The sequence below is a fragment of the Trachemys scripta genome, chromosome 1, assembly GCF_013100865.1.
Source record: "Trachemys scripta elegans isolate TJP31775 chromosome 1, CAS_Tse_1.0, whole genome shotgun sequence".
Taxonomy (NCBI): domain Eukaryota; kingdom Metazoa; phylum Chordata; order Testudines; family Emydidae; genus Trachemys; species Trachemys scripta.
Genome location: NC_048298.1, coordinates 1,003,479 through 1,026,478, shown reverse-complemented (window position 1 = coordinate 1,026,478; position 23,000 = coordinate 1,003,479). Strand labels below are relative to the sequence as shown.

The 23,000-nt window shown below is 50.2% G+C and overlaps 1 protein-coding gene across 1 annotated transcript in view; it reads right to left on the bottom strand.

Moving 5' to 3' along the window:
* LOC117873444 (staphylococcal nuclease domain-containing protein 1-like) overlaps positions 1–23,000 on the bottom strand; it is a 162,297-nt gene that overhangs the window by 83,948 nt on the left and 55,349 nt on the right. The window contains exon 5 of the mRNA XM_034762821.1: positions 9,571–9,643. Within this exon, the coding sequence (XP_034618712.1) occupies positions 9,571–9,643 (73 nt within the window). The remainder of the gene's footprint in view (positions 1–9,570; positions 9,644–23,000) is intronic.

Below are 23,000 nucleotides of genomic sequence, written 5' to 3'. Positions count from 1 at the left end.
GGTCTCAGCCTCCCGGGGCTGGGTGTTCAGGTAAGTGAATCCACACAACCACCAGCCCACTGTCCGCAGTAAAAATGAGAGCGCAGAAGGACTGAGCAGCAGCAGACTGGGCATTGCTCGGAATCCCAGAGACGCCTCCTGCAGCCTTCCCCTAGGAGTCAGTGGCAAAGCCAGAGAGAGGTCAGCTCGCAGGCAGCCGTGCCAGGATCTCCCCAAGGGCTCGCTGGGAACGGTGCTCGGAAAACCTTCAGGCCAATTCAGAGGCATTCGCGATCTGACTTTTAGGAGCTTGGCTATGCAAATTCACATCAAGTTTGAGTGTGTGCAATTACAACAACTGGGATTTAAATTTAAATTATGGAGATAGACCTATCTCCTAGAACTGGAAGGGACCCCAAAGGGTCATCAAGTCCAGCCCCCTGCCTTCACTAGCAGGACCAAGTACTGATTTTTGCCCCAGATCCCTAAGTGGTCCCCTCTAGGATTGAACTCACAACCCTGGGTTTAGCAGGCCAATGCTCAAACCACTGAGCTATCCCTCCCCCCCCAGGGTTAATTGAGCACCTGCAGGATCGGGTCCATCAATGGCTATTAGCCAAGCTGGTCAGGGACACAACCCCGTGCTCTGGGTGTCCCTAAACCTCCGACTGCCAGAACCTGGGCCTGGATAGCAGGGGATGAATCACTCGATAATTGCCAGGGTGACCATATTTCCCTCTGCTGAATACGGGACACCTGGTAAAATGACTCATATTCAAGCAAATTCAATGGCAATTAGAACTATGCAGTGCAAGTGTGCAAATTAACATCAAGTTGATTGAGCCCTGATTAAAAAAACCACTGCAGACTTAGATTCTTTTTATTTACCTTCTGATCTTTCAGGCTTTAGGGTTCACCTGGGGAGAGGTGACACACAGTCCCATACACCTCTCACACGGGATGGGGGGGTGGGAAAGAGACAGACCGACCCGACCCCTCCTGCCCAGCACCCTCTGCGCCTAGCTGGGCCCCTGGGATGGACCCATCTCTCCTAGTATCTGGTGCCACATCTTCCCAAGGCAACACGTGGGGGAGGCACAAAGTCACATGTCCTCCCCCAGATTTCTGCCATGGTTCACATCAGAATGTGACCAGTGCAGCCAGTGCCGGCCAGAAACAGGATGGGGGACAGGGCCCTGCTGGCCGAGACCCGGCATGCAGCAGGGGCTGCACTGATGGACCAGCAGGGGAGTGGCCGGCTCCGCACGCTGCAGCTTGACCCTGCCACTAGCCTTGCACACCCACCCCCATTGTTGGCCACTGGACCCCCAAACTCACCGCTGGCGAGCAGGGACCCGGCCAGCAGCAGGACTCGCCAGTATTGGTTGGGGCAGGCGGGGAGAGACAGAAAATACGGGACAATTTGCCCATTTTTAAGAAAAAGTCAGGACACCTGCAGGAAGGCTTAAATACAGGACTGTTCCTTTAAAAATGGGACAATTGGTCACCCTAATAATTGCCCTGTTCTCTTCATTCCCGCTGAGGCGCCTGGCACTGGCCACTGTTGGAAGACAGGACACTGGGCCATTATTTGTCCTGATATGGCCGTTCTTTCATTCTTATGATACACGCAAATACATGGACATCGACACCATATGTTCCTCTCAAGCAGCTGAGATGTGTCTGATTCAGCCAAGCCCTAAGTGACACTAGGAACAGTGCAGAAGGCCCACATGGCCCAATCTCCTTGCACTTCCAGCAACAACAACACAGTGCCAATGCCAACACAATTCCAGGGCCACAGAACTGTGCCCAACACACAAAGCCGGTTAGACCAGTGGCAAAGCTCTAGAGTCAGGAGACACCAAGTTCCCACGTTCTCATGCAGTCCCACTGGCGCGTTCGTTCAGTCCTGCTACAGCACTCCGAGGAAAGGACCCCAGCTCTCACGTACTGCAGATGTTCTGGATGATATTTAATAGGCTAAGTAGGGTTGGGGGTCCCCTGAGGCCTAGTCCACTCCGTTCCCCAAGAACTCACGTCGACTCCAGTCTCGTCACTCAGGTGCCTGTATCTGGCAGGCAGCAAAGCTCTGCTGAGTTGCTCAGACTCAATGCAGGGGGTGAGGCCAGGGCGTATCGCACATCTAGAGTTACACAGCAAACCTCTGCCTTTTGCCACATTCACACAGCTCACTGCATTGACTGGCCATCGCACCACACGTGGTCACTGTGTAGGAACCGACCGCGGTACAGCAGGCTCTGTCCACACGACTTCCTCTTTGGTGTGTTTCTCGTTCCTGGCTTATCCTGCCCATTGTTCTCTTGTACATTGTCAATGGTTCCCTGGGGGTCCCCCTCATCTTAGCTAGGACAGACATTCCGTTTCCATTCACCTCCCAATCCTGGGTCCCAAGAAATGAAGCCTTCCCCATGTCCCATTACTCATGTCAAGCCAGGCCTTCATTCTACTGCTTTTTATATTAGCAGGCGTTTCATTCGCACTATCTAGATCCCCATCTTTCTGTGCTTTCCTTTTAAGTTCACTACCCAGCAACACACTTGCAAGACCACAAGAGCTGTAATCATTTGAATCACCATTAATCCTAGACTCAGAATACAAACCCGAGGGTGCCAGCTGGTCTTCTACGGCATAGCCCACCAGACTATAACCCCACATTACAAGCTTGCTCTGCCTTTAAAAGAAAAGCAAAGGGAAAAACCATCTAAGGATGCTTTAATGCCATTATGAAAAAATGGGTACAATATATACACATCTTTCCATTTATCACCACAGGGAATGTGGGTGTGAAACAGAACACAGACCTATTCAAATCACATTCCCTGCTCCACCCCAGAAGTGGCTTCTTTGGCTGCCACACACCACTTGTCATCACCAGCCTGGGCAGTTTTTCCTTAATGCCCCAGCCTCTCAACTGCACGGTGCAATTCGGAGACTGATCCCCAGAGCGAACCCACATGCCGGTGGCTCTAAGACATGACACCTGCACAAGTTAGTGTCCCTCAGGTGCAGGTCTGGGGCTTCCCAGGCCTTGCATTGTCTTGCAGCAGTATTTGAGGAGGGAAACCCTCCGTATGGGGTGCAGTGCTTTTACATTCAACTTCCTGGTCCTGAAGCCTGGTTAATTTCCTTTCTCGGCACCGACTGGCGTCACCTCTCTTGTACCACATTTTTAACTTTCCTGGGGTGATAAGAGGGCAAATGTTCCTGCTCCCTGGCACTTCCTTCGTACAGCACGTATCCCTCACATACTCCTTACGATAGCACCATTGCCCAGCGACGTAGTGACGTACTTTTTTAAAAGCAATTCTATCTCATGTAACAGTTAAAGCTTCATTAAGGAGTCCTTTGCTTATTTAACGGATGCAGTACATCCGCTGCTCTCTTCTCTTGAAATGCTCCGTCATGTTGCCACGGCATGTCCAATGACTCTGGCCAAAGCAGGCCTACAACGAACAGCTGACAATAGTCCCATACAGGAGAGCTGGGCCCGTGACAGAGCGCGGGTGAGCGAATATTAACACTTCCTGCATTTACTGAGGTCGAGTTTAAATGTAGCATATCGTCGTCCTGTGAAAGGAAAGGCTCCTTGCATGGAGTGCCTTCTGCTTTAGAACGAGGAACTGCCCATGCGTGTAACTGGGGCCTCTCCGGCTCGGAGGTGAGCGGGGTGCTGAGGGGCAGGGCTCCTGGCAAGCAAGCTCCCACAGGAGAGTGTACAAAGCTCAGCAGCAAGGACAATGCCGGGCGTGAGCCACTGGGAGAGGGGAACTCAGTGGTGAGAAGAAAGCTGGTCTCCTGGGCAAAGTCCCCTGCCTAGCACCCAGGAGAGCTGGGTTCATACATCCCGAGGCCAGAAGGAACCACTGTGATCATCTCTTCTGACCTCCCGTACAGCACAGGGCAGAGACCTGCCCCACAGTAATCCCTAGAGCAGAATTTACACAAAGCCACCCAGTCTTGATCTAAACATTACCAGTAATGGAGAATCCAGCACGACCCTACATCAGCTGTTCCAAAGAGGAGTGATCTTCGTTGACAAAAAACTGCGCCTTATTTCCAGTCTGAGAAAGTCTAGCTTCAGCTTCTAGCCGCTGAATTGTGCTCTGCAAAACTGAGGAGCTCTGTGCTACCAAACTTCTGTTCCCCACATAGGTACCTACAGACTGTGGCCAGGTCACACCAACGCCTTTTCCTTGCTAAGCTAAACAGATCGAGCTCCTTGAGTCTGTCACACTCAGGCAGGTTTTCTAAGCCTTTAATCATTCTCGTGGCTCTTCTCTGAACCTGCTCCATGTATCAACATCCTTAAATTCTGGACACAGGATCCCAGCATCAGTCACATCACTAAGTAGAGGTAAAATAACCACTCTGCTCCTACTCGAGATTCCCCTGTTCATGCCTCCCAGGATCACATCAGCCCTTCTGGCCACAGCATCACACTGAATTATCCATCATGAGCGCCAAATCTTTCAGAGTCCCTGCTTCCCAGGCTAGAATCCCCTGTCCTGTACATATGGCCCGCACGCTTTGTGCCCAGATGGATATCTTGACATTTAGCCGTGTTAACGATTTGCTTGCACCCAGCTTACAGAGCGAGCTGGATCGCTTGGTATCCGTGACCTGGCCTCTTCATTCTTTCCCACTTCCCCAGCGTGCCTGTCGACTGCAAACTTCATCAGTGCTGATCTGATGTTTTCTCCCAGGTCACTGACGAAGGTGTCCGAGTACGGCCTAGAACCAGGAGGGCTCGTCGAGTGCCAGCAAGCTGGGCAGGAAAGGCCCTTCCCCCATGAACCAGGCACAGTTGAGCCAAGATGCCCCGAGGTCTGTCTCCACGGCAAACAAACCCACAGAGCCCAGGACTCGGGCTCCCGGGGACTGTACTATGGTGCTAAAAACAGCTGTATGGACATTTGGGCTCAGGCTCTGAAGCTGGGGGCATGGGGTACGGGGGGCTGGGGGGGGAAGAGGAGGGTCAGAGCCCAAGCTGGAAGAGATGGGAGATGCAAAGGAGGCATCAAGGGTGGCGTGGGTGGTACAGGGTCGATAACGTGGTATAAGACGGGCTGCGGCAGGGCTGGAAGAGGGAAGCAGGGTGGGATTGTCCGCCCCGCCATGTGGGAGGACTACGCACGACAGTGGTGGCAGGAGCTGAGATCAGGGCAGTAGATGGCCACTGAAGACCAGAGAGCCCCGGCCCTGTGCAGGCATCTGCAGCCATGAATGCAAAATGCCACCCCCACCCCGTCAGCAATGGCACAGATGGGACTGGCGGCACGGGGTGCTGGGAGACACAGGCCCAGGCAGCAGGGCCCTGGTACGAGGGTGAAGGGACGGCACGTGCCCAGGCGGGGTGGCCGCAGCACTCCGCGTGGGCTGGAGTGGGGAGCCAAGTCACCTGGGGGAGGGAGCAGACGCAGGAGCGAATGACTCAGCACCAGCCAATGCCTGCGACGTGGGGGTGACAGCAGGTGGCTCTCAGAACGTAGCAATGGCAGGGGCAGAGGAGAGCTCAAGGGCGGCAGGAGACTCCAAGGTCACCGGCCTGAGGGAAAGTACGGCCCCGCTTCTCTAAGCCCAGCACCGCGGCTCCCTTGTTAGCACCAGACGGACCGGCACTGGGGCTCCCAGCCAATGTCGCAAACAAAGCAGGGGAGAGAAGGGAATGGAGCTGGAGCCAACCGCGTCCCCGTGCTAATGAGCAGGGCTCTCCTCTCCCCAAGGCCGTAATTCATACGTTTGTGTTGCCAGAGCAAGGTGGAGCTCCAGCAGCGTGGGCCCGCACTGCCTGCTCTACGCTGCGCATCTGCAGGGCCGACGCTGCAAGGGAAACGGCGGGCAGCACTGCAGGCAGCCAGGGGAACGGAGCCGCAGCCGAGCTAGCGTGGAAAGAGCACCGGGCACGGGCACCGCACAGAGCAAAGCTGCTGCTCCTCCTGCCCCTCCCCACCTCGTGTGGAAGGCAGGCGCTGCACTGGCAGAGAAAAGCCCCAATCTAAGGCAGCCGGATGGTGACGCAGATATTCCAGCAGCAACCGCAGACCCGCCCAGGACAGCGCCACCAGCAAGTAACTTCCCTTGAAATAATCCCAGATTCAAAGGCAGCGCTAGCGGGCGGACGGGCTATTTACTCATGGCTGCAATTAGACGCCAGGCACCATCTTAATCCGCACTTCCTGCTAGGGTGCTGGAAATGGGGGAGCGGGGAGGTGAGACGTCTGGCGGGGCTTTGCTCTGCGGGCGCTAGCAGCCTCTCCAGGCCACGGCCCGGTTCACTGAGACAGCTCCGACGACCTGTACAACTCAGAATAATGAGATTATCTGCAAAACATGCCACACGCCACGCTCCGACAGGACAGCGTAAACCCCCCCGTGGGGTATTTCTAGCCCCCGCTGAAGGGAGAGCCACTAACAGCACACAAACACCCCCTTCAGTATCACGTAGGAATCTTATGTGGACGAGAAACAGAACAGGGAGGTTTTAGGTGACCTCAACTGGAGTGTGGAACTGGCAATTTCTTGCAAGCAAATTAGCATGAGAGGGGGCTTAAGTGCCACACATGGGCATCAGCACAAGAGATGCAGAGTGAGGCAGGCAGTGCCGCCGAGGAGAACACCACACTTCGTGTGACCCTCCTGCCTGTTTCCGCACCAGAGACGGGCCCTGTTACATAACACTGCAGCGGATGGCGCAGCAGGCTAACCTAGTGTTATCACACAGGGCCTGTTGGGAGACCAGCTTCCCGGGGTAGCCTGCCCGAGGAGGGAGCTATTTGTTCCAAGTGCCAAATTTGATTTCTTGAGAATTACCCCCAAGAGGGGGAGGTGAAGGGGCAAACAGACTGAAAACACAACTGCACACTTGCCGTAACGCTGCAAAACCAAACCAGCGCACGGGTGCCCCGGCACCCCTCCACAACGCCTCCCCTTGCATCACCCCAATTCTGCTCATGTTGGCAAGAATCCTGCATGGCGAGGGGCTGGAAGAAGCAAGATCCCTGCAGTTCTCCACACCCGCTAACGGGAAACGCCCCCAATGTCTCGTGCTACCTTCCGCGCTGGGAGGGGAAGCGGCAAGTGCCCTGCAGCTGCAGGCTGGGTGCACATGGCAGGGAACACTCCTGCCCTGGCCAAAGGAGAGGGTGCGTTAGCTGGGACACGGCAGGCCACCTCTCAGGCTGCGATATCATTCTGGGGGCGTGCGGCTATGCAGGGCGCATGCCCATGCTGCCAGAGGAGAGCGCAGATGCTAATTCACATTACAGTATTTTGGCAGCAGAGGAGCACACGCTGTCAGCTCGGCACACGCTAACATTCATCACGCCGTGCGACTGCTGACATTCAGCTAACTAAGAGCGGGATCAATTTAAGAAAAACTATTAAAGATTTAAAAAGATTAACAAAGCGTCATAACGCGGTGATGTATGACCCCCACTTTATTTGTGGGGCCCCAGCTTTTATCCGCTGCGAAGCGGCTGCATGTTTTACCTATTAAGTTACAGGCGCTCCTGAGAGTCCTCTCCACCGTCACAAGCACGGGAGTTTGGTGCGAGGAGGGGGCCTTAAGCCTTGCACTGACTGCACAAGGACCCCCAGCGATGGAGAGCGCGCGCCCACGCGTGCACGGAGGGAAGGAAAGCCGCTAGATCTCCCTGCTTGGGAGGCAGCAAACAAGAGTTCAGCATTTTAAAGAGAGCCCTTTGTGATCCTGGCAGACAAGGTCAAACGCGGCAGCTCTCGCGACTGAAACGTTGGCCTCGCCTTATGTCTCGGGTTTGACTCAGGATTTTAAATTGATGTTGCTCCTGTGGACAAGTTAACCAACATGTATTTTTTAAACCGTCCAAGCGCAGCTGCCATCCAGCACAGGCAGCTGTGGGACGCCTCTGCTCAATAACGAATGCGACGCAGAGCAGGCTGCACAGGGCCACGCTGTCCACACCGCCCCCCCCATCCCCGAGAGCACCCTTCTGTCCACATCAGCTCCACGTAGGTTCTTATCCAGGTCCCCGACTCCCCTCCTGTATGCAGGCCTACACTTGGACTGAATGCCCCCTCCCTCTCTGCCTTGGGGAGGGGGCAGGTAGGGGGCTCTACAGCCAGGAGAGTGAAGCCCAGGGCAGGCTGCATGGAGAAGACTTCGATCTAAAGGGATATGGCCTAGGCTGCACCCCTGAAGGATCCGACTTCAATGGGATTAACATACTTGGAGCCCTCAGCCATGATATTAAAGGGACCCCCCTTTCAAGGCCATGCCCTGGGATTTCAGTGACATGGGGTTTCAACTTAACCATGGCAGCCCCTCGGGGGCCGTGCCCAGCTGCCCTGAGTTATTACGGGCTAGGCACACGGCCTGCAGGGACTGCTCTGTAGAACTGAGACAGGAATCGGGCTGGTTTATCAACACGGGGCCAATGACACAACCACCAGCGACTTCAGGTTCCTGAGCCGGTGCGTCAGTACAAGTGACCGCTGAGAATCGTTTTGCTTTAGCCAGCTGCATAGCTACCCCAGGATGCCCCAACGCAGGCTGACTCCACGCCATTCTCCAATGGACAGCCAGCCCGGCGGCGGCACCGCTACGCCCCCAGGATAGCAACGCCACAGACAACACTGTGCTCTGGCTCCTGGGAGAAAGGAATCGGCTCCCGCCGCACAACAGCGCCCCCGTTGGCCAAGCGAGGAATTGTACCAGTGGGCTCCCGAGACATCTTTGTGTGGTATCAGAAGTATGGCTACGGCGCACAGGGCTTTCCTTGGCTCGCAGCCCTGTGACAATGCAGGGCCTATTTCCACATCGACTGCTTCGCCTAACACAGTCCCCAGTGCGGCAGCAGCAACGTGCCGGGTTACGTGCACTTATCCTATTTGCCTTCTCTTTCCCCTTTCCAGGCCGCAAGCGCTCCGAGCAATTCCAGCCCAAGGACAGCACGAGGCGAGCGCTCCGATTGTGCCACCGAACAAAGAAAGCCCGTTTCCTTTCTCTAGGCCTCAAACCTTTCGGTGCCGCTGCTCGCGTTCCAACACCTCCCTCTCCTGCCTCGGCGCGCCGGCTGCAGGGCAAAGAGCGGAGCCAAGTGCGCCGGCAAATTGGAAAAAAGGCGCTTGCAACACACAAGGGAATTGAAAAGGGCAAATTGTGTTTAAATGCGAGGGCTCTTTCCATTTAAACGATAATCATCAATCTCGCCCGTAGCCCCCTCCTGGGGCTGCACCACAAGTGCTGTTGGAACTCACCTTCTGCACCGGAGCATGATGGGAAAGAGCCAGAGGCCCCGAAGCTGCGGCACCCTGAGGAAATCTGAGCTAGCCCTTCAACAATAAAGCAGCAGCAAACATGCGGATTCAAGGCCCAGCAGAGCGCTCTGTGTGGAGAGCACAGCCTGACACGCTGTCTCCAGTCATCTCACTGCTCCTTGGCATCCCCACCACTGTCTGCTATACCCACATGTCGTTGGACCTTACGAGGTTGTGAGCTCTCAACCCCTTATCGGGATCACTAGGCTCTACCACAATACAACTAATAATAACGCCACGCTGCATGGGCAGAACCCCGCAGATCCTTACCCCAGAGATATCGGCCACCCGGTGTATTGGCACCTCTTTCTTGCTGTGCAATCCTTTGCCATTCTTGATAGCCCTGTTGGAGGGAAAACAAACACAAAATATAATCAGCGTGGGAAAGCAAAGCGAGCTGTGCCATCTGCACTGCGCACGCCGGATGGCACCGACAGCTCGGCACCGTGCACGAGGGGAGCCCAGACGCGCTCGTTAGCCTGCTAATCCCAATTACTGGTATTCAGCTGCTCACCTGAGCTACGCATGTATCTGATCAGAGAGAACATTTGTAGACGTTACCAAATTAAATGCCTTTGTTCCCCGCACAAGGGAAGGAATCAACAGGAAGAGCACGCCGGGGAGAATCAAAAGTAATAAATGTTTCTTTCAGCGCTTAATCACATGAAATATTTTAAATGCAAACTATGCAGCCAGCGCTCCAATTCTAATGGAAATGCGTTCCTCCAGGTAAAAGAGAAAAAGAAGATAAGATAAGTAGCCTGAATGAAGCAACACTGTACAAGGAAGTCATTTAACAGCCACAAAAATTAGCAAATGCTACAGAACTGACATGAAGCCCCATTTTCAATTCCATCTGAAGCCATAACTATTAGAGCATATTAACAGGAAAAGAAAAATTGCCACGACCGATCATCTCAGTCCAGCCTGGGCAGCACTCTTCCTCTCTCCCTCAGCTCTGGTATCCTGCCACCTTGCAGCCGTACTAGCTCCGAGCTCTAGCGAGCAGATTTCATGTCTGGGGAAGGGAGCTTTGCCCACACTTCAAAAGGAATATGATGCACACCTAAAATGTAAGTAATCGCCTCCTTCTGACCCTGCTGGGGTAGGCATCCGTGAAACCTAAAACCGCAATATCCAGTCCCGAGCCGTGCCAGAACAAACCACTGGTCATGTGTCTGTGCTGCACCTAGCACAATGGGGTGCGGCTCCATGACTGGGGCTCCTAGCCACTAATGTAAAACAACAACAAATAAAATAAATAATAAGGGTCCCAGCCCAGTCTCCTGCTTGCGACAACAGCCAGCATATGACACTGCAACGTAGCCAATTATTGGGGGCAGGGAAGAGATTCCTCTGCACACCAGCTTTCACCCGGAAGCAGGAGATACAGCCGACCTTGGAGCCTGCATAGCTACAGTGTTATTAAATGGGCAGATTCATCCAGGCCGTTCCTTTTCCTGAAAGCCCAGATGCTATCCGACTCCCTCCTGTCGCGAGTCCTTAGCTCAACTATGGGCTGTGTGATGTATTAAAAATGGACTTAAGGCAAGTTGCAGCTCTAGATCTTATAAATATTGAATGAAAGAGCTTCGGCGTCCGAATGCTCCAGCACAGCGGCAAGTTGTTCCCCCCCCCCTCCACCAGTGTTGCAAGTCTTGCAATATTGGGGGTTTTATGTAAAGACCCAACTCCTGGAGTCATGTGAGATTCTCACAAAGAAACTGCTAGCCCTTGTGGTTCCAGAGAAAAGCTTGAAAACATGAGCCCCTGAGGGCTTGAACACCAGAAGGCAAATTTAAACAAACAATTTGTGCAAGTCTGGAAGATAATAGGGTGATAAGTAACAGCCAATGCAGACTTGTCAAGAATAAATCATGTCAAACCAATCCAATTTCCGTTTTTGACAGCATAACCACCCTAGTGGATGCAGGGAGGGGAAAGAGAGGGAAGCAGCAGACATGATACAGCTTGATGTAAGGCTTTTGACACTGTCCTGGATGACATTCTCATAAGCGACGAAGGGAAAAGTGGTCTAGATGAAGTTACCAGAAGGAGGGTGCACAACTGGTTGAATGCACATACTCAGAATATCACTGCCAGAGGATGTATCTGGTGGGGTCCCACAGGGGTCAGTCCAGGGTCTGGGACTATTCAGTATTTTCATTAATGATTTGGATAATGGAGTGGAGATAATGCTTATAACATTCGCAGATGACACCAAACAGGGAGGGGCTGCAAGCACTTTGGAGGGCAGGATTAGAATTCAAAACGAACTTGAGAAATTGGGAAACTGACCTGAAATCAGTCAGAGGAAATCCAATACAGACAAGTGCAAAGTACTTCACTTATGGCACCGTTACTGTGGCAAGCCAGGGTGTGTATCTACAGCGCACCAGTTTACCATGCAGTAACACCCCCTGGTGGGCACCTACACCACAGAGTCCTGGAGTGCTCCTCTGTCACTTGCAGTGTACCCTGGCAGTGTCCACACAGAACATTACCGCATGGCAAGCCGGCGTGCTCTAGATTCACACCTTGACTTGCCACCGTGCCCTTAGGAAGGAAAAATCAAATACACAACTATAAAATGAGGACCAACTGGTTAAGTGGCAGCACTGCTGAAAAGGATGAGGGGGTAGCTCACCCTGTGCAGTAACGGAGGTTCTTTGAGATGCATGCCCCTGTGGGTGCTCCACTGGGATCAGAGCTCTTCGGTAGCAGCGTTCGTTGGGCCGCACATGCGCTTCTCCCCGCCTCACGCAGTCAACGCTGTATGGTCCAACCATCCTGCTCTACCGCCGAATCCATGTTTGAACCCTGAAGCAGAGGGGAGGAGGGGGATAGTGGAGCACCCATAGGGGGAAACACATCTCTAAGAACCTCAGTTACTGCACAGGTGAGTAAACACTCTTCAAGTAGTGTCCATACGGGCACTCCACTTTAGGTGATTGTAGAGCAGTGCTCTTAGCTGGGAGGCTGGGGCGTCGGAATCATATCAATGAGGATAGGACAGTGCATTCTAATATGGGATCTGATGGTGAGTCGTGGGTGATCGCATAATGCTGTATGAATGTGTCTGTTGATGCCCAGGTGTCTGCCTTACAAATGTCCATAATCAGCACGTCCTTTGGAAAGGCTATTGAAGTGGACAACGATTAGTGGAATGCATTCAAATTCCCAGTGAGGCCCATAGTTTATGTTGCTGGTAGAAAGATGAATGCACTCGGAGATCCATTTAGAAAGTCTCTGTTTCAGTATGGCAGATCCCTTTGATCTTTCAGCCCCAGAGAGGAATATGGGGGGGGGGCTGAACGATTTAGTTCCTTTGAGGTGGAAGGCCAATACCTAGGGTGCGTAGCGCGGCCTCACGCTGGTTTCCATGTGGTTTGGAGAAGGATGGAAGGTGGATGGTTTGGTTCAGATGAAAGGATGATGGTACCTTGAGTAAGAGCTTCAGGAGGGGTCGTAACGGGACCTTATCCTTGTAGAAAGTTGTGGGGGGGAAGACGCCATTGTTGAGATGAGTTCCTGTCTGCATCCTGTAAAACTTGCCCATACCGGTATTGCCCTGGCCTCTTCTTCTGTCATTCAGTGTTGCACGCATTCTAAAACAATATGCATTTCCTCACCTTTTGGGGGCGAAGCCAGACTTTGAGGCACCTGCTCCCCTACTTGGTGTAAACTTTGCTTGTGCCAATCAGAAACGAACACAAACAGGTTTTGGGCCCCGTCCCCTATGACACTTCTATGATGTCATAGTTGGTACTTTATGGGTCTGCCTGCCATGTGCAGGCAGGGAGAGGAGAAAGAAAAACAAAACCTGTGTATCCTGTGTACACCCGTAACCGAGCTGATCACCTTGAAGCCTCTCTCTCAGCTCACGTGTTTCAAACAGAGTGTCTACGTTTGCCGGTCCTTATGCGTTGGTTTGTATTTGTAAGTATCAGTTATTACTAAATGCTGCATCTTTGTTTATAAATATTGTTAGTAGATATTTTAGTCATTGTGTGTTTTAAGTTTCATTAACTCTATTAGCTAATCAAACTCTGCTCCCTTACCCCTTGTAATTATCCCCAATAAAACTTTAAATTGATTAATTTTAGGGGCGTGTGTGTGTCTGTCTGTCTGCAGTTTGCATCGTGACCCATACTCTCCTTGCATCCCTTACCAATATAGTCTATTGCCACGTGCAGCCTGGTAAATAACAGGCCTGCACTTTCTTTCACCCCTGCGTGCCCGTGGCAATCCACATGGCATCACGAACAGGATGCAAGGGAGTTTGGCCATGCCCGTGGCACACTGCAGACCACGCAGATGATGAAACTGAACAGTTCCAACATTTGCAGTTTCACCTTTTTACTAGCCAAAATTCGACTGATCCAAAAATAGAATGGATCTGTTCCCTTGGCTCGGGTAAAACTCTAAAAGGCTATACTGTACCATTAACCCTGGCAGATATGGGATGCCTCCTTCGGTGCCACCCGAGCTTTAGGTGTCAGCCAGCCGATTGTTCCCTACAGCCTCAGTGCACGGAGACTGTGGAGAACCTCGGTGCTGCAGATCCCTCTCAGCTTTGGAGAGAGTATAGCCGCATTGTTAGAAAATCCGGAGGTACCGTTTCCAAATTGATTCCCCCACTTCGGGTAATACCTGCTGATCCGGCACACAAATTATTATGCCAGATGATAAAAGAATTAGATTTAATTAAGAAAACCAAAAAATTGCGACCCGATGAATATAAATCTGAGGATGTTTCCACCATTCTGTTTAGCATGATATGCAAGGCCCTCGATCTGTGCTCTGTCCTCCACGGGGGCACAATGTTTGCAGCTAAACAGGCAGCCCCAGGCTCTCCTAAAGATGATAATGAGAAGACAGAAAAGGTAGAGCCCATCACTACCTCCCCCTCCCCAAGTCCCTCTCAGAAAATGTTGCCACCTTTTACCAGCAAAAGCATTGAACAGCTCATTTTTGGATGGGGGGCTTCCCTTCACATCCATACTAAATATCATCCTCAAAGCAATGGTGTGGTGGAGCGAAAAATCGCAGTCCTTAAGACTATGCTGTGAACAGCAAACCCCAACCCTGATTTTAAAAACTGGAGCTCATTTACCCCAGGTACTTATCGCACTCAACAAAAGTTACTCTCGCTGGCCTCACATTTCACCTAAGCCGCCTTGTCCCCCGTGTTTAACACCGGCCAACTGGTTTGGCTTACAGAACCCCAAGCCTCCGGCCATCGAGAACCTATAAAAGCCACCATTCTCCGGGCCGGCAAGTACCCTAACACCTACTTAGTGGCTACAAGTACCCCCGGTGACAAGCTAGTTCATCATAACTGGCTCAGCAAATGTAGTTCTTAATAAACAAACTAATGCCCCTGAGCAGGGCTCGTATTATTCGGTTTTACAGGTTATGCTGCTCTCCCTCACAACATCTTTGCCCACGGAGCCCTTAGGAGAAGGTGGACTACAAACCTGGTTTGCCGCCTACTGGGTGCAGGAGGTCAGCAGAAACCAGTCCCTGTCAGCGCTGAGTCCTGAAGATTGTCTTGTTTGCGCCACTCAGTTCTCACCTAAATATCCATTACCCTTTCAATTTGTACCAATAGTTTATAATTTTTCTTCATTTAATATTTCTAGTGTGAATTGTTCTTCCCCCTATGTGCAGTGGGCTGCTTCTAGTGTTTGGAATAATTGTTCTTTACAATTTAATTCTTATGTGTTTCCTGTTCTTAATGCTTCAGGTCGAAGTGATCATAGCTTTCCTTTAATTGAGAGTATTAGAGTTCCAGCATCTCATTGTTGGGTTTTTGTTGGTAATAGTTTAACCCCTACTTGGGTTGGTACTTATTCTAATTGTTCTATGTGGAGTTTCTCTTATGCTAATACCTCCCTAACTAAACCCACTCTTAATTTTACCTATCCCCCTCCCATTAATTGTTCTTGTCATCTTAATTATAATATTTTTTTGGACCCTTCTATCCCTCCATAACACATACGTATCTGTTTCATGCCCAACATATGCATCATGCTGAGGCTGCATGTATCAGTCGTGCATCCAGCTTTTATTCTGTAACCAATAATGGGTGGAGCCATACCACAGTTTCTTCCTTAAGACCCGGCCATTTTTGGATTTGCGGAAATGTTGCATTTGCTGTGCTTCCTCCCAATCCCCGGGGTATATGCACCATTGGCACCCTGTATCTACAAGGCGGAGGTATTTATACCTTGCCATCTAGCCACCGACACCATCGTAGTACCCACTCTTTTTGGACTCGTTTGCAAACAGCAGCTTCCTCCCTCGCCTCCTCTATTGTTAGTTTTAACCCTGTTGGTTATATGATGTTACGTGATCAAGTGCTGTTTCAATCCCTTGCTATTGAAATGCTTGCTAATACTACGGGCAAGGGCCTCTCCTTAGTTAATCAGCAGTTAAATTCCCTTGTTCAGTATAGTATTCAAAATAGATTAATGATTCAATATTTGTTACAATCTTCCTCGTTTTGTACTAAATTTGCTGAAGTATATCCCGACTTTGCTGATAAATGCTGCGTTTCTTTGCCTTCTATTTCTCCTAATTTGTCCTCAATTGTTAAAGACCTGCAAACGTTGAGCTCTACTGTCCGAGAGTCACGAGAGTCCTTCCAGTTTTGGTCATGGCTCGATTGGCTTGGCCTTGCGCCCTACAAATCCTATTTCCAATCCCTGTTTGTGTCCCTTCTAGTTGGGCTCGCTCTTCTCTGTCTCTGATGTGCCTTCATTAAAGCCTGCATTCACAAGTTTGTTGCCTCGGCCTACATCGCTTCCATCCCCGAAGCGCATCCCCTCGTAGGCGGGGATGAGGAGTCGGACTCGGAAGTTTAGGTTTTCGGCCTAACTATTTCGGCCAGGGCACGGGGGCATGTTGAGATGAGTTCCTGTCTGCAGCCTGTAAAACTTGCCCATACCGGTATTGCCCTGGCCTCTTCTTTTGTCATTCAGTGTTGAACGCATTCTAAAACAATATGCATTTCCTCACCTTTTGGGGGCGAAGCCAGACTTCGAGGCACCTGCTCCCCTACTTGCTGTAAACTTTGCTTGTGCCAATCAGAAACGAACACAAACAGGTTTTGGGCCCCATCTCCTATGACACTTCTATGATGTCATAGTTGGTACTTGATGGGCCTGCCTGCCATGTGCAGGCAAGGAGAGGAGAAAGAAAAACGAATCCTGTGTATCCTGTGTACACCCGTAACCGAGCTGATCACCTCGAAGCCTCTCTCTCAGCTCACGTGTTTCAAACAGTGTCTACGTTTGCCGGTCGTTATGCGTTGGTTGGTATTTGTAAGTATCAGTTATTACTAATTGCTGCATCTTTGTTTATAAATATTGTTAGTAGATATTTTAGTGATTGTGTGTTTTAAGTTTCATTAACTCTATTAGCTAATCAAACGCTGCTCCCTTACCCCTTGTAATTATCCCCAATAAAACTTTAAATTGATTAATTTTAGGTGTGTGTGTGTGTGTGTGTGTGTGTGTGTGTGTGTGTGTGTGTGTGTGTGCAGTTTGCATCGTGACCCATACTCTCCTTGCATCCCTTACCAATATAGTCTATTGCCACATGCAGCCTGGTAAATAACAGGCCTGCACTTTCTTTCGCCCCTGTGTGCCCGTGGCAATCCACAGCCATGAGGGCACCAATTGATGTAATGGCTACGCAAAAGGCAGTCTTCATGAATAGGTGCATGTAGGAACAGGTCGCCATGGGTTCAAACAGGGAGCTGGTGAGGGAGCATAAAACTAGACAGATCCCAAGGTGGGGTGGGGTCTTGTATTTTAGGGTACGAGTTTTGAAGGCCCTTGAGGAATATTTTTGGGTCATCAGGTGGGTAAAAACCAAATGATCTTCTATCTTAGAATGGAATGCAGTGATGGCAGCCAGGTGTACACAAATGGAGCTCAAGTACAGTCCTGTTCTTGAGTCAAAGGATGTAGTCCAGAATGAGTGGTAAAGGAGCACTCAGCACTGAAACACATTTGGTGTTGCACCAAGTCTGGAATCTTTTCCATTTGTGTAGATAAGGATGGCGTGCGGTTGAACATTTACTATTTAAAAGGATACCTTTCATCTCATCGGAACAGGTCACCTCAGGAGCGTGGAACCATGAAGAAGCCATGTCTTCAGGTGAAGAATCTCCAAATTTGGGTGGAGAATTTGGCCTGCACTCAGAGAGGCGGTGTGGATTTGACTGTAGGGTTATTGGAGGACAAACTGCCATGTTCAAGAGATAAGGTACCATATCTGTTGAGGCCATTAGAATGACCCTAGCTTGCTCTACTTGTATCTGTGAAGCACCCTGAATAGTAGGGGAAGAGGTAGAAAGGCACAGAGGAGAGGTGCATTCCATGTGATAAGAAAGGCGTCGCCAGGGACTGGTGACCCAGACCCGCTCTTGAGCAAAATACTGGGTGCAGCAAACAGACCTATGTTCAGGAATCCCCAGTAGTTGAATATTGTCTGTAGGGATGTCGTATCTCCCACTCGTGTTCACAGTGAATCCGCTGTGGTGGTCTGGTGACCAGGTAGGTACATGTCAGATCTTGATGCCGTGTTGGATGCACCAGTTCTACAATTTTAGAGCTTTGATGCACAGGGATTGAGACACCTTGCTCCCCCCCTTGTCTGTTGATATAAAACATACAGGTAATGATGTCCGTCATTACTGTTACATTCTTGTTCCTGATTATTGGTAGAAAATGGGACTGCACATAATTCAAGAAGGTTGATTTGCAACGTGGACTCTGACGGGGACCACTTGCCCTGTATTGTGTGGTTCTGTAGATGTGCTCCCCAAAAGAGGGGGGGAAGGCATCGGTCATCAGTACCAAGGATGGTGGAGGTTGGAGGAAGGAAACTCTCCCTGCAGACATTCTGGGGTTTTGTCCACCAGTCTAATGAGTCCTTGATCTTGAGTAGTACCGAGAAAGATTTGTTCAGGCTGTCTGTTGGGCAGGAAAACTGTTCGAAGCCATCCCTGGAGGCAACGCATATGCAATCTGGCATGTTTTATCATGAATGTGGGTGCTGCCATATGGCCGAGCAATTGCAGGCATGTTCTGGCGGAGATCTGTGGGCTGGTTCTCACGTTGGTAATTAGGCTACCGTGGCAAACTTTTGGATTGGTAAGGCGGCTTTGGTCTCTATTGTGCCTAACTGTGCCCCAAGAAATTCCAGCTGTATTAATGGTGTCAGAATTGATTTTTGCCTCTTTATTTCAAGGCCCAATGTTGAGAAAAGATTCATTGTCCTTATGGCTTTGAGCGCGTTGCCTTGGGACAGGGCCTTTATGAGTCAGTCATCTAGGTATGGAATATTATAAACCCTTGTTTGCAGAGGTGTCCCTGCCACCACTGCTAGGACTTCAGGAAAAAACTCTGGGTGCTGTGGAAAAGCCAAAGGGTAATAATACCCTGTATTGATAATGGTCCAATCCCAGGACAAATCTTAGGACTCTCCTGTGTGAAGGGTATACAGAGATGTGGAAATATGCATCTTGGAGGTCGAGGGCCAAGCGCCAGTCTCCCCATTCCAGTGCTGGAATTACTGTTGATAACGTGACCATCCTGAACCATTGTAGTCTGACAAACTTGTTGAGGTTCCCCAAATCGAGGAAAGGTCTCCATCTGCCATTTTTTCTTTTGGATTATGAAGTAGTTGGAATAAAAGCTTTTCCCTCTGTGCTGGGACAGGACTGGTTCTATGGCACCCAGGCACAGAAGGTGGCTTATTTCCTTCTCATAGAAGGTGTTCATGAGAAGTGTCCCTGAAGAGGGATAGGGAGGGAGAGGAACGGAATAGATTTCTATAAAAAGAAGAACAGGAGTACTTGTGGCACCTTAGAGACTAACATTTATTAGAGCATAAGCTTTCGTGGACTACAGCCCACTTCTTCGGATGCATATAGAATGGAACATATATTGAGGAGATATATATACACACATACAGAGAGCATAAACAGGTGGGAGTTGTCAGAGCCAAACGAGTACCCAGAAGTCACCTCCTACAAGACAGGCCCAACAAAGAAAATAACAGAACACCACTAGCTGTCACCTTCAGCCCCCAACTAAAACCTCTCCAGCGCATCATCAGAGATCTACAACCTATCCTGAAAGATGATCCTTTACTCTCACAGATCTTGGGAGACAGACCTGTCCTCGCTTACAGACAACCCCCCAACCTAAAGCAAATACTCACCAGCAACCACACATCACTGAACAAAACCACTAACCCAGGAACCTATCCTTGTAACAAACCCCGATGCCAACTCTGTCCACATATCTATTCAAGTGACATCATCATAGGACCTAATCACATCAGCCATACCATCAGGGGCTCGTTCACCTGCACATCTACCAATGTGATATATGCCATCATGTGCCAGCAATGCCCCTCTGCCATGTACATTGGCCAAACCGGACAGTCTCTACGCAAAAGAATTAATGGACACAAATCTGACATCAGGAATCAAAATACTCAAAAACCAGTGGGAGAACACTTTAACCTGTCTGGTCATTCAGTGACAGACCTGCGGGTGGCTATATTACAACAGAAAAACTTCAAAAACAGACTCCAAAGAGAGACTGCAGAGCTAGAATTGATATGCAAACTAGACACAATCAACTCCGGTTTGAATAAGGACTGGGAATGGCTGAGCCATTACAGACATTGACTCTATCTCCCCTTGTAAGTACTCTCACACCTATTATCAAACTGTCTGTACTGGCCTAGCTTGATTATCACTTCAAAAGTTTTTTTTTTTCTCTTAATTAATTGGCCTCTCAGAGTTGGTAAGACAACTCCCACCTGTTTATGCTCTCTGTATGTGTGTATATATATCTCCTCAATATATGTTCCATTCTATATGCATCCGAAGAAGTGGGCTGTAGTCCACGAAAGCTTATGCTCTAATAAATTTGTTAGTCTCTAAGGTGCCACAAGTACTCCTGTTCTTCTTTTTGCGGATACAGACTAACACGGCTGTTACTCTGAAACCTGTCATAGATTTCTATAATTTCCAACACCTACTTATCGGAGGTGATCGTCTGCCACGTTGGGTAGAATGGGGTCAAATGGTTGCCAAACTGATGAAGTACGGTCGATGGTTGCAGCACCTGTCCAGGGGGAAGCATCTCAGGGCCTCGATCACATTTTCCAAACTGTTGTTTCAACGTAGATAGAGGAGCATAGCTGACTGCATTGAGATCCACCTGCGTTTAGGCCTCTGATGTCTGCATTGTGGATAGCAGTGCCATTGAATCCTTGAATCCTTCAGTGAATGAAGGAACTCATGAGTATGCTTGGCCAAGAGTTTGGGGCCTTCGAACAGGAGATCCTCCAGGGTAGTCTGCACTTCTCTGGGGAATCCCGATGGGTGTAGCCACAAAGCCCATCTCATGACCACCGTTGTCACTATGTCGGCAACATCAAGGGAGACCTGCAACACTTTACGCGCCATAGTTGTCCTTCAGTTACTAGTGCCTAGATCTATTCCTTCTTGTCCTCTGGATATACTGAATAAAGTCATTGAATTTGGAGTTGTTTACGTGGTTTTATTTTGATAGGAGTGCCTCGTAGGTAGTGATCCTAAACTGGAGCATAGCAGATGAGCATACTTTGTGGCTGAAGAGGTCTAGCCTCTTCCATTGTGTGTCATATGGGGGTCTTCCAGAAATAATGACATCTCCCCTTTTCATTCACTGCATTGACTATGAGGGAATTTGGAGTAAGGTGGGAGAATAAGAATTCCATGTCTTTCACAGGGACGTAGTATTTCTTGTTCACTCACTTATAGGTAGGTGATGGAGATTCCCGGGTGTGCCAGATCACCTGGGCTGGGACCCATCAGGCTTCATTGATCAGGAGCGTGATTTCTGCCGATGTGGAGGTATACAATACATCAAGTAAGGTATGTTGCTGCTCTCAAACTTCCTTTAGCGGGATCTGTAGATAGGCTACTATTCTGCGAAAGAGTTTGTGAAATTACCTAAAATCATCCGCAGCCATGGAAGGGGGTGGCAGGATTGCCTCATTCAGGATTGATGGACTATAAGGTGGATAGAAAGCTGGCTAGATCATCCGTTCGATATCTAGTTGGCAGCCGGTATCAAGGGGAGTACCACAGGGGTCTTTCCTGCGGCCTGTTTTGTTCAACATCATAAATGATCTGGATGATGATGGATTGCACTCTCAGCAAGTTTGCAGATGACACTAAGCTGGGGGGAGAGGTAGATACCCTGGAAGATAGGGATAGGGTCCAGAGACCTAGACAAATTAGAGGATTGGGCCAAAATAAATCTGATGAGGTTCAACAACAACAACAAGTGCAGAGTCCTGCACTTAGGACGGAAGAATCCCATACACTGCTACAGGCTGGGGACTGACTGGCTAAGCGGCAGTTCTGCAGAAAAGGACCTGGGGATTACAGTGGACGAGAAACTGGATAGGAGTCAGCAGTGTGCCCTTCTCCTTGTTGCCAAGAAGGCTATCAGCATATTGGGCTGCATTAGTAGGGGCATTGCCAGCAGATCAAGGGAAGTGATTATTCCCCTCTATTCAACACTCGTGAGGCCACATCTGGAGTACTGTGTCCAGTTTTGGACCCCCACTACAGAAAGGATGTGGACAAATTGGAGAGAGTCCAGCGGAGGGCAATGAAAATGATTAGGGGGCTGGGGCACATGACTTATAAGGAGAGGTTGAGGGAACTGGGATTATTTAGTCTGCAGAAGAGAAGAATGAGGGGAGGATTTGATAGCTGCTTTCAACTACCTGAAGGGGGGTTCCAAAGAGGATGGAGCTCGGCTGTTCTCAGCGGTGGCAGATGACAGAACAAGGAGTAATGGTCTCAAGTTGCAGTGGGGGAGATCTAGGTTGGATATTAGGAAACACTATTTCACTAGGAGGGTGGTGAAGCACTGGAATGGGTTACCTAGGGAGGTGGTGGAATCTCCTTCCTTAGAAGTTTTTAAGGTCAGGCTTGACAAAGCCCTGGCTGGGATGATTTAGTTGGGGATTGGTCCTGCTTTGAGCAGGGGGTTGGGACTATATGACCTCCTGAGGTCTCTTCCAACCCTAATCTTCTATGATTCTTCTATGATCTGGGGAGGATGAGGAGAGGTTGGCCGGTGGTGTGACCTCTTCCTCGTGTTCCTCGAAAGGCTTTCTTTGGTTTGAGGGGCCTGGAGACCGAGGAAGATGGAGAGGGTGCATGTCAGTTCCTCTGATCAGTGGCGGTTGAGGAAAGTGTTGCCTGTATGCCGCCCACAGGTCCCAATACGGCCAGTGTGGGGAAACAGGCATACGGGGTGGCATCCATGGGCGCCTGTAACAAGGACCTGGCTTGGTTCTAGTGTCCTGATATCGAGGGGGTGTAAAGGATTCATGTTGTGCCATCACTTGATATGATGGTGGGGTGTGCAGTGTAACTGAGCAGTCGTCCTCGCTACAGAAGAGTGGGGGCAGTTCTAGGAGGTGAGGGAGTGTGGGGTATCATTTGCATCTCTGGAGGAGAGACATGAATTGCTGGTAGTTTGCTAGGGAGAAGCAGCGACTCCGCGGTTTCAGAAACAACCAGGTCTCTTGGGAACCTGAACTCTGTGGTACCAGCACGATCGTTATCTGTAACGCATGATGTGAGTGCATTGGTGCCATAGGAG